Source organism: Idiotropiscis lumnitzeri, chromosome 11 (genome assembly GCF_059441095.1).
Source record: "Idiotropiscis lumnitzeri isolate Australia: NSW breed Sydney's pygmy pipehorse chromosome 11, RoL_Ilum_1.0, whole genome shotgun sequence".
Lineage (NCBI taxonomy): Eukaryota > Metazoa > Chordata > Actinopteri > Syngnathiformes > Syngnathidae > Idiotropiscis > Idiotropiscis lumnitzeri.
Window position 1 is genome coordinate 21,607,653 of NC_142401.1, and position 12,701 is coordinate 21,620,353.

At 42.3% G+C, this 12,701-nt stretch overlaps 1 protein-coding gene across 3 annotated transcripts in view; it reads left to right on the forward strand.

The window, feature by feature from the left end:
* The first annotated feature begins 322 nt into the window (after positions 1 to 322).
* The window catches only part of c11h1orf50 (chromosome 11 C1orf50 homolog), a 43,462-nt gene continuing 31,083 nt past the window's right edge, over positions 323 to 12,701 (forward strand). For 2 of the 3 annotated variants that reach the window (XM_088309291.1, XM_088309292.1), the window contains exons 1-3: positions 330 to 931; positions 2,460 to 2,575; positions 2,653 to 2,739. In XM_088309291.1, coding sequence (XP_088165417.1) covers positions 883 to 931; positions 2,460 to 2,575; positions 2,653 to 2,739 — 252 coding nt within the window. In that variant the 5' untranslated portion in view covers positions 330 to 882. Of the gene's footprint in view, positions 932 to 2,459; positions 2,576 to 2,652; positions 2,740 to 12,701 lie in introns of all 3 variants that reach the window. The other variant, XM_088309293.1, reaches the window with a different exon arrangement.

Below are 12,701 nucleotides of genomic sequence, written 5' to 3' on the forward strand. Positions count from 1 at the left end.
GAAGTTCGATGTTTTTGCATGCGCTCACCTCAAACGTCAGAGGATAACTGTGCACAAAAGGGCGGTGCTTTGTCTCGTAGTGGCGCTTCGCAATGTTGCGACGGTTTCGGAGCATATGATGCACACTGGTTTTGAATTGGCTGCAGCCAAAACGAAACTAAATTTCTCCGTCCATTCATGTAAAACAAGACGCATCGACCTCGCTAACTTTTTAGCAAGACATACAGTCAGCAGCACTCTCTTCCGGTCTGCTGCGCAATTGGCAGTGGATCGTAAACAAAAGATTTGATTGGCTCAAATCAGTGACGCCTTTTCCGTATTTACTAGAATTGCAGCGCCAACGTTTGCGAATGCGCCCTGAAAAGAAATCATCATAGATTGGCTATGGGTCCGGTCCGAATCATCCCGCGGTCCGGATCCGGTCCGCCATTTGGTGATCCCTGCAATACAGCATGTCTTGAAAAATAAAAAAAAAGCCATCTCCCAGTGTGCCTTGTAACGTTATTTGCGATTGGTCGACGGAACGCTGACGGGAACGCCCAATACGGGCTTGCTTGTGTCGTAACAGGAATGTCCTGACTGTAACTGGACCCCTCTCTTATGGCGTTAGTGTCGAGCAGCTAGCTACGTGACTTGAACTCCTCCCCTGTGTCTTCGTCGACAAATTAGCCCAGACCGGGGCAAGGGAACTCAGGTGGTCAGTGCTGACAAGGTTGCGACAACACACCTTGACGACCGTTTTCCATAAAGGGCGGTCAGTGGCCGGGATCAATCATTCAGATAACGAAGGAACACAAGGAACTCGGTTCTGCTGCCAAAACAAGCTGGTTAGCTTAAAATTGACCATAGAGAGGAATTTTCAATAAAGGCTTACAAGAAACAATGGATCGAACTGTCTGCCTCCCAAGCCAGCACGCCAAAACAAATAAAGGTAAATAAAACACGTGAACAAGTGGTGAAAATGTAAACTTGAAGAAATGTAATGTAAACTAATCCCTAACAACTAGAGCGTGGCTTCGTGGTGCAACATTGTGGAAATATTTGAATTAAATTGCTGTGTCATAAACATACACAATAAAATATAATTACAATCGCAATAATACAACAATGTAGATAATGAAAGCAGTAAATTAAAACACAAATTAACAATTCTGACACACTCATACAGTAGAAAACAGCAGTGCGCGCGTGTGTGTCAGTATACATGCATGTATGTCCGTTGTGTGTGTGTATGTATATATATATATATATATATATATACATATATATATTGTAACGTTGTATAATAAGTCAGGCCAATTTGTCCATCAGCGAACACTTTTATTATTAAGCCAAAAACGGCTGCTGTTGGCCGTAACCACGCCGATCAAACCAAAAAACCAAACACGACAACAACATAACGTTCACTCCCCTGCTGCCTTCACAGCCTCCACAGAAAAGAGGAAAACACAGAACCCTTGAACCATTTACAAAGTCGCTACAATATATACGTATATGTAGATGTATATATATATATGTATATGTATATATGTATATGTATACATGTATGGATATATATGTATATATATATATATGTATATGTATATATGTATATGTATATATATATATATATATATGTATATGTATATATATATGTATATATATATGTATATATATATATATATGTATATATATATATATGTGTATATATATATATGTATATATATATGTATATGTATATATGTATGTATATATATGTATATATGTATGTATATATATATATATATAATAATAATAATGCCTTTATTAGTCCCACAATGGGGAAATTCGAGATTCGAACCCAGGCCTCCTGGGGAGACTGGGTCCTGAACGCGGCGCCTTAGACCACTCGGCCATCCTGGCAGCCACGAGATTCGAACCCAGGCCTCCTGGGGAGACTGGGTCCGGAACGCGGCGCCTTAGACCACTCGGCCATCCTGGCAGCCAAAAAAATTTGAGATTCGAACCCAGGCCTCGTGGGGAGACTGGGTCCTGAACGCGGCGCCTTAGACCACTCGGCCATCCTGGCAGCCATATATATAGCCATATATATATGTATATATATATATATATGTGTATATATATATATGTATATATATATGTATATGTATATATGTATGTATATATATGTATATATGTATGTATATATATGTATATATGTATGTATATATATATATATATATATATATATATATATATGTATATATATATATATATATGTATATATGTATGCAGATTTGGGCAGTCCGTCCCGGGGGCCTACTATTTTCGGTCGAGTCCGGAACCGTACCTAGATAGCGGCCGTAGGGCGGGAGACTGACCGTCAAAAATACAGTACAATACAATACAATACAATACCACTTTATTTTTATTGCGCATTTCATAACTGCTGGAGATGGGTCAAGTGCTTGTTGTATGTAAACATCTTTCTGGTTCTGCAGTGACTCTGGTTGAGAGCAGTGTCGCTCCTGGTGGACTGGAACTTGTCAACTCTTACCAGACCACTAGGGTGGGGGATGCTTTGGATCTTGTTGCTTTGGCAACACAACTGCAGAAGGTTTGGAAACAGTTTTTATTTTTCTGAATCTAATTGATCCGTTGTCGCTTTGAGCTGAGAGTGACATGTTTTCTCAGGAAGATGATTTTATTAAAGCCAATGCATGCAACAAACTGTCTGTAATTGCTGACCAGATGAGATATCTGCAAGAACAAGCAAGAAAGGTGAGTACACCACAGCAAATTGTCGGATACTACTAACATGAGACAAATGACACAGCTTTTTTTCAGATACCACTGCAGTTGTTTAAGACACAAACCTACGATGCATCGCAAGCACTCTAGGGAGTTATTGAAGGTTTTGACTGAATAAATATTTTTAAAAAATGCATCCCAGTGCCCTGAGCCCTCATACAAAAAGAGTTCCCAGGAGGGCTGAATGAGCATGGAAAATAATATAATTGGAATTCCTCGATCCCCATAATCATGTGGACTGCGCTTCTTTAATCTTGATCTTTTCATTTAAATCGATAAAAACAAAAAATTCATGTGTGTTTTCACAAAATTTTGCTTATGTCTCCAAAAATTAAAATTTTGATATTTCTGTCTTCCAATTATGTATCGAATTCCCTTTAGAATGATGTATAATACATAGAATCACCTAAAAATTGACAGTTACAACAATTTCAATATTGGCATGCCTCATTTTGCTTCAGAGAATAGTTGAGCCGTGATTGGTTGTTACCTGATAAACTGTGATGTAATTTTCTGTTGACGGAAAGTGGCAAAATGGCCGCCTCCTGACATGGCAAAAAATTAAGTGGATTTTATTACTTAAAGGTTGCTGTCGCCGGTACTGCCAAAGCTGCTGTAACTTGAGTGAAATGATAATTACATTTAAAGATTTCTATAATATCATAATTGTCCCGGCCTGAATTACATTTTATTGTAGTGGTATGCCACAAAATTATTTAATGTTTGGTGTTTTTTCCCCATAGAGGTTGATCAGATTTTTTGTTCGAAAGAGATTTTAGGACTTCATCGTATTGCAACACAGATTCTGAAATTTTACGCAAAGATGTTGCCTTGGAAACTCCTATTCGCAAAGAAAAAAAAACCTCTTGCAACAACTTAAGGCCTGGGAGCAGCTTTGATATTACATTAGGTTATTGTGTGATTAAAAAGAAAAAAAAGGCTCTAACGCCATTACAATTTTTTTGCAAAGCAGCCCTGGGGATGTGTGTGTCAACAAGTTCTCGCAAAAGTTGGAGGCACATGTAACAGCCCGGGATCTAAAAAAAGTCTGAGAAACTCAGAAGGAAGTCGGCTTTTTCTTGGCCTATTATAGGGATTATATTTGATCAAAATTGGTTTTAATCTTATATATTTAATTTTCCCCCAAAAAATGCTCTTGCATTGTGCCTGTATACGAACGTGCCAGTACCCGAATGTTGCCATGGTTGCAAGGGCCCTTAATAGCTTCTTGCAGCTCAAGTTAGGGTCCGAACAGCGACCGCAGCGAGCTCCCTCTTGTTTTTCTAGAAATTATGATTAGGGCAGCGATTAGTAATTTGATATTTTAACGTCAATGTACACTGCGCCAACAAAATGGCTCTGTAGCGCCACCTAGAGTGGAAAAATAAAAACAATCCCGGCCCGTTTGACCTAGGCTAAAGTAAATTGGCAGGCACTTGTAGCACCCCGAGACGAACGAAAAAGTCCAGCGCAGCCATGGTCTAAAATAGGCTTGGGCAAACTATGGCTCGGGGGCCACAAGCGGGCCGTTAAATGTTTTTATCCGGCCCACTAAACTTGAAAAAAATTAAATGAATAAACCTGTGTCATAGACAGATATTTTGTTGTAATGCTTTTGTTCACTTTCATTTAAAATTAAATGGGGGTTTTTTTCAGATGAGGTGAGGTAACCAAAACACTCCATCCATCTGTTCCCGGTCCGGCCCCTCTGTCAAATTTTAGAACCCATTGTGGCCTGCCAAGCAAAAAGTTTGCCCACCCCTGGTCTAAAGTGTACAGGAAGTGAGTTCAATTTTGGCCCATTTTTGGACATTTTCAGGGGTCATTCTTTTAGCACCCTGTTCCTAAAGAATTCATCCGATTCCCTTAAAGTTAAGACCTGGGACAAACACCGGGGCAAAATTTATAGCTTTTGAAATACTAGATGATGGGGGCGGGGCTTCAAAGTGTGCGTTTAATATTTCCTTCGCCACAATGGACAAAATGCTTAATAACTCCAATGCACATGCTCCAAAAAAATCCAAAACTTCACCTGTACATAAAGAGTCCCGACCTGAAGACATCTATATGTTATTATTCTGTTTTACACACAGCACCAGCTAGTGGTAACAAAAATATTTTTTTAAATTTTAACGTACTGCACGGAGCCCATTCGACGTAACTGACTGAATATTTGTCAGAACAGCCTCAAGATGTTGCTCGTACTCTATGCCAAATTTTTTTACTTTTCGGCGAAGGGCGTGGCCATACGGTGCCGCAGAGTCTCATTATTCTCCGTGGCAACACAAGGTCCTGTAACATGACTCAGATGATCCTATCTTCTCGAAATTTTTGACATTTGAGGATAGCCCAACCCTGAAGACATCTACCAACTTATTTTTCATCGTAGTGGTAACGCTACCGACTGGTTAAAGCAAATACATATTTTGGTTGAAGTTTTGCTTCGAGCTTGTTAACAAGGTCTACCTCATCTTTGCTCGGATGAGTGTTTAGGCCTTCAAGGATGTCACAATATGAAATTTGTCATTTTTCGTGCAAAGCCACGGGCGTGGCTTCGCACAGTTTGCCAATAAAACGACGCTTATTTTGAGGTTCTAAATATTAACAAAAACATAACATTTTCCACACAATCAAGCTTGGCAAAATAATCAATGTATTAGTTTGTCGTGCATTTATTTAAAAATGGCTCGCTATTGCCCCTCAGAAATTTTCAAAAAATCAAATGTGTGTTTCACCCAGCTTTTTGAAAATTTGATTGAGTATGTAGCCAAATGCTAAATTGCACAAGAAGTCTGCCATTTTTAATCTACTTCAAAAACTGACATGGCTTTGGCGACAAAAGCTGCTCAAACCTAAACTATACAAAAATTCCTCTTGAAGATTCCTCACATTATTTCTTGTAAATATTTCACATTTCCAAAATGCCAGTACCCCAACGTTGCCAGGGCTGCGAGAGCCCTTTATAAGCTGCTCGCAGCTGTAGTTATTATTATTCTTTTCCCGATCGTTCGATCGGATTCTTGACCCCCTGAACATGCACAAAATCATCACCAAATTTTGCAGTCTCATTGGGCCTGGCAAAAAATTTCATATTTTACCGTTGGCGTAAATGGCGCCAACAAAATGGCTCTGTAGCACCACCAACAGTGGCATAATAAAAACCAATCCCGGCCCGTTTGACCGAGGCTTAAGAAAATTGGCAGGCCTGTGTAGCACACCGAGACGTACAAAAAGTCCATTGCAGCCATAATCTAAAGTGTACAGGAAGTGTTGTGAATTTTTTAATGTTCAATTTTGGGCCATTTTTGCACATTTAAAGGGGTCATTCTTTTGCACTCTGATCCTAGAAAATTCATCCGATTGACTTAAAATTTCGGCTGTACCATCTTATGACCTGGGACAGACACTGGGACAAAACTACTTAGCTTTCAAAATACTATATGATGGGGACGGGGCTTCAACATTTGCATTTAGTAATTCTTCGCCACAATGGACAAAATGCTTAACTCCTCTGCACATGCTCCTAGAAATTCAAACTTCACATGTATATAAAGAGTCACGACCCAAAGACATCTAAAAATGATATTCTGCTATACATATAGCTCCACCTAGTGGCAACAATTTTTTTTTTTTTCCAAGGTATTTTCGTTGATGGTTTTCTCTGAGCAGGTTCACAAGGTCTACCTCATATTTGCTCTGATGAGTGTTTCGTCCTCCAGGATGTCACAATACGAAATATGTCATTTTCCGTGAAGTATGTACAAGGCCAAGACCTACAAAAAAGTCTCTTGGAGCCATGTGCTAAATTGTATAGGAAGTCGGCCATTTACTCCAAACATTGACGTGTATTTGGCATTAGAAGCTGCACTAACTTTAACTACACAATAATTCCTCTTGGAGATTACTCACATTATCTCTTGTATATATTTCACATTTCCAACGTGACAGTACCCCAACGTTGCCATGGCTGCGTGAGCCCTTTATAACTTCTTAGAGCTCCAGTTATTATTATTGTTCAACTCCGTGAAGACTTGCATTTTTGAGAACCTAATCGTGAACAATAGTTCACCAAGTATTGGTATTAAGTTCATTTTGTCTTATTATTATTATTTCTATTTTTGACTGATTCATTTATAGCAGACAATATTTTTTTAGGTTGTTTTATTACCTGACGTGTTTCGGCGAGTCTTTCGCCTTCTTCAGAGTGTCACATGATGATGTCTTGTGACTCGTCACGCCCTCATGGAACATGAGCTGATTAAGACGCGTCACAAGACACCATCATGTGAAACTCTGAAGAAGGCGAAAGACTCACCGAAACATGTCAGGTAATAAAACAACCTAAAACAATTTTGTCTGCTATAAATGAATCAGTCAAAAATATAAATATTTCACCAAACTTGGCACACACATCGGGGCTCGCCAAAAATTTTATATATTGTCGTTACGATACACGAGTATTAAAAAAATGTGTCTGCAGTGCCCCCTACAGTGGTTGATCGGAGGTTCATCAAAGCCTTTTTGGCTTGTACAATCTCAACACTTGGGTCAAGAATAGGGGAAAATAGTTTTTTTTCGACCAACTATAAAACGGGGCGTAGTATCGAGCTTTGAGTTTCATAATTCCTTTTTCTTGTATTTTTGAGGAACTAAACGTCAACGAAAACAACACATATCAGGTGCGGCGAAAATGTTCATATTTTATATTCGCGATACATCAAAAGTAAGAAATGGGGCTGCATTGGGTTTTTTTTGTTTTGTTTTGCCAAGATGGTGGCGCGCATGGAGGCAGCGGCTAACGGCTCTCGCTTCCAGTGCTCTTTCTTGCTTTTTATATATGTATGTTTGTTTTTATTAGCACCAACTGTGGCACAATATTGATACACCTGCCAGGACATCGTAGACATTGGTTATCGATACAAAATAACAGTATCAGAAGAATTTTACTATGATCGCAAAATTCCTGATGAACTAGCGAGGCCGCCCAGCTCACCATGGATTGTCAGTGGGACCAGGAGGCGACGCAGACGACGGAGGGAGAGGAAGCAGAAGCGAGGCAGCAGGTCCGGTCTATTGCTAAAGCTACGGCAGCAGCCCCACTAGCAACCACTACCAAATCTCTACCTCACCAACGCCAGATCCGTAGTCCATAAAATTGACGATCTGGAATTACAAATCCTGGGAAACCGCTATGTTTGGGACAGTTGAGTGATCATCATAACGGAATAGTGGCTGCACTCCAACGTTCCCGATGTTAGCATCCAGTGAGCTGGGCGCTTGCTACATCGCGGAGATCGGATGAGAGACACCGGTAAGAGCAGTGGTGGGGGTCTCTGTATTTACGTGCATGAGAACTGGAGCAATAACAGCATGATCATAGAGAAGCACTCTTACCCCAACAAGTCCCTTAAATGTCGGGCTCATTTCCTCCCGAGGGAGCTAACAGTAGTGATCATTACTGCTGTTTACATACCCCCCCGATGCTAACACTGGCACGGCGCTCTCGCTCCATGCGTGCGTCATCAACAAACAACAGCGGGCCCACACTGATGGTGTTCGTATAGTAGTGGGAGACTTTGTATTGTATTGTATTTAATAAGGCCAATTTAAAGATTCCAGCATATTAAGTCCTCAACGAGGGTAGAAAACACTCTTGATCATGTGAATTCAAACATCAACCACGGGTACAGAGCCACCCCCCTAGCCCCCCTCGGCCAGTCAGACCACCTGTCCCTGCTGCTCACACCTGCGTACACCCACCTCAGACGAAGACTGTGATAACCGGGCACGAGACCACCATGGGTGAATTAAAGGACTGCCTTCCAACATTCAAACCAGGACCTCTTTGAAAATCAGGACCTTGATGTTTACACACAGTGTGTACTGGACTACATCAAGTTCTGTAAACTGTCTCTGTGAACAAGACCATTCACTCTTTCCCAAACCCAAAACCCTGGATGTCCACCCAGGTTCATTCACTCTTCAAGGCCCGTGACACCACCTTCAGGTCAGACAACAGAGCTCCGTACAGTGTTGCTCGTACTGGCCTGAAAAAAGGCATTAAGCAAGGCAAAACTGACTACAAGAGGAGGTTGGAGTCCCACCTTGCCAGCAACAGAGGTGAGGCAGGGTCTACAGAGCATCAACAACTACAGAGGCGGTAGCATAACACCTATAGACCTGAGTGCGTCGCTGGCAGAGGAGCTGAACTGCTTCTTTGCTTTGACACACCCCAACCACCACACCCCTGCACTCCATGCCTCAACACCCCCGCCCACTCACTTTAGGGGAACACGATGTGAGGCGTTTGCTCCTGGCAGTAAACCGCAGGAAAGCCACTGGCCCCGATGGAATACCAGGCAAAGTCCTCAAAGCATGTGCTCACCAGCTGACATATGTTTTTTGCAGGATCTTCAAACTCTCCCTGGCTCAAGCGGTCCTGCTTGAAAACTTCCACCACCATTCCTGTCCCCAAAAAGTCACCCATATCCCACCTGAATTACTACCGTCCTGTTGCTCTCACGCCAGTCATCATGACGTGCTTTGAGAGGCTGGTTCTCCAGTACATCACTGGACCTCAACCAGTTCGCGTACTGAGCAAACAGATCCAGTGAGGGCGCCATCAACGCTGCTCTGCATGTTGTGCTGGGCCACCTGGAACAACAGCAGAGCTATGCCAGGCTGTTTGTGGACTACAGCTCACACGCACCTGGATTAAGGACAGACCTCAGGCTGTGATGCTCCGCCCCTACACATCCTCCAACCGAACGCTGAGCACCGGTTCCTCTCAGGATGCGTGCCGAGCCCTCTCTTGGACGCTCTCTACACCTATGACTGCAGCCCGGCTCACGGAAACAACACCATCGTCAAATTTGCTGACAATACGACAGTGGTCGGCCTGATCTCAGGAGGAGACGAGACAGCTTACAGGGAGGAGATCCAGTGACTAACGGCTTGGTGTGAGGACAACAAACTACAGCTGAATACTACGAAAACGAGGGAGAGGAAGAAGACTGTACCACCCCCCCTCTACAACAAAGGCGAGTGTGTGGAGAGGCTAAACAAATTCAAGTTCCAGGGAGTACAGCTCTCCGATGACCTCACCTGGACACACAACACCTCAGCAGTGATAAAGAAGGTCCTCAGCGTCTGCACTTCCTGAGGGTCTTCAGGAAATTCAACCTGGTCAAGAAGCTACTACTGGCCTTCTACCTTCTCCTCATCCATCGAGAGCCTGTTGACTCACTGCGTCTCCACCTGGTACGGCAGCTGCACTGAGGCAGACAGAGTGAGGCTCCAGAGGACAGTCAATAAAGTGCAGAGGATTATTGGCTGCCCTCTCCCCTCCCTGTCGGACAGCTACATCACCCGGTGCCTCGGCAGACCTCACAAGATCATTAATGTAAGATGGGCTGAGGATCACATTAATCTCAAGTAACTTTATGTAATCAGTTTGTGTATTTCTAATCATGTTTTTATACACTACTTGTATCCTTAATGTTTGCACACACACACTTACATTTTTGCTTTAGTTTCTATTTCCTTGCTTTCATTGTGACTTCCTGTCTCCTGGAGTCTAAAACAGACTGTTAGTTATAGCTTCCTGTTTCCTGGAGACAGACCCCCATTGTAAGTGTTGAGTCAAGCTCTAATAAAAGCAGAGGCTGGAGGGAGGGGGGCTCAGAGAGAGGGTGTGCGCGGAGCTGAAGGGAGCAAGACGTCTGTCTGCTCTGTCTGCCTCTCTCCCGGTCGGCCTGTAAAAGTGAACAACCATATTTGCTTTCTCCTGGCGATCAGCCACCTTTAGTAAGTTATTTTAGTCTCTTAAAGGCGTCAGGGCATTTAAACCTGACAATTAAGCTCTCACCTATTCGACCTGTTGCCCTCTGGCAGGCGCGACAGGTGCATCAAATCAAAGACGAACAGACTGAAAAAACGTTTCTTCCCGAGAGGTGAACTCTCGCACACAATTACCCTTACCTTTTAGAACTGCAACATAATGTGTTTTATTTGTTATTTATTTAATTTCATATTTATTTTTCTTTAAATATACATCCATTCATTATCTGTACCGCTTCTCCTCACTCGGGTCGCGGGGGGTGCTGGAGCCTACCCCATCTATCTTTGGGCAGGTGGGGGGACACCCTGAACTGGTTGGCAGCCAATCGCAGGGAACATGTAGACAAACAACTATCCGCACTCACGCTCATACCTATACCATAACTATTTAATTATTCAATGTTTAATTTAATTGATATATTTCATTGAATTATTTGTTATATTGCAGAGGGGGGCTCTCCAATCTTGTTGTACACTGAGTACAATGACAATAAAGCGCATTCTGATTCTGATTCTGCAAATCAAAGCCTTTCTCCTGTAAGTTTAACCTACGGCTCCAAACAGTGGGAGGCACACCACCCTCAGATGTACATAAATCCTTTGTTACCCATTCCCTAACATGTACAGGAAGTGAGTTATGAGTATTTGAAGATACAATTTTGGCCCAATTTTGCACATTTGCTGGGGTCATACTTTTGCTCACTTGTCCAAGACAGTTAACCCGATTGACTTCAAATTTGGGTTGTACCATCTCAACACTTGGGTCAACGACAGGGAATTTTTATGAAACTTTGTGTTGGTGTATGTAACAGCCTATGACCTACAAAAACATCTTTTATAGCCATGTACTAAACCTTATAGCAGGGGTGCTCATTACGTCGATCGCGAAGGTAGTATGGGTAGATCGCATGACATTTAAAAAAATGGACATCAGCCAATCATTATCCGTCATTTGATTGACGCATGCGCAAACAACGGTGCAAAGTGCGGCACAACTAACAAGCTTGCGAGTTGTTTACATCCAATTTTAAGCCCTCATTATATTCTTGAATATATACTTGAACTCAAGGGGGTATAAACATGAGTGGGGGTGCTGGACCAAGTAAAAAAACAAAACCGTATCACTTTCATACAGAAGGGGCGGAGGAGATTTTTTTCACAATGACGTTTTCTAAGTGCGTTTGCCTCATCTGCCAGTCTACCATCTCTTTACCAAAGAAGGGAAATGTGGATCGGCATTTTCGGACTATTCATCAAAAATATGATACCGACTTTCCGCCGAAAAGCAAGCTGAGGAAGAGAAAGGTTAATGAATTAAAAAGCCAGTTGTCAGGACAGCAGTCCCCTTTCACACAAATTACTTCAAAAGCAAAAGCCGCCACCGAAGCATCGTTCCGGGTGAGTCATCTCATCGTTAAAAACAAGAAATCCTTCCAAGACAGAGAAATGGTAAAGGAGGCATTCGTTGAAGCAGCTGACTCATTGTTTCGAGACTTTAAAAACAAGACAGAAATAGTATCTTCGATCAATGCTCTCCAGCTCTCAAGGTGTACAGTCACACAGCATTGTGAAGCCATCGCGGAGGATTTGACCGGGCAACTTTGGAAAGACATGTGACTGTGAGTGTTTCTCACTGCAGTTGGACGAGTCTACGGATGTGAGTGACAGCGCAGATTTTTATTTTCATTCGTATGGTGTTTTCTGATATCACTGCAAAAGGGGAGCTATTAACAGTTCTGTCCATGAAAGAAGAGACGTGAGGAGAGAACATATTTCAGTCGTTCAAAAACTTTATTGATGAAACCCACCTCTCAGTGTACAAATTGGTGTCTATCACCACGGATGGCGCACCTGCAATGGTTGGCCACTTGAATGGATTTATTGCCAAGTGCAGGCAGGATGATGCTTTCCCGGACTTCTTGAATTACCATTGAATAATCCACTAACATGCATTATGCGCTAAAATGCTCAACATGAAAGAGATTATGGATGTGACAACGAAGATCGCCTGCTCTATTCGTGCCAGAGCTCTTCAAAGACGGTTATTCCGTGACACATCTGGAGAAGGCTAACTGACCACTCTGAGTTGTTGC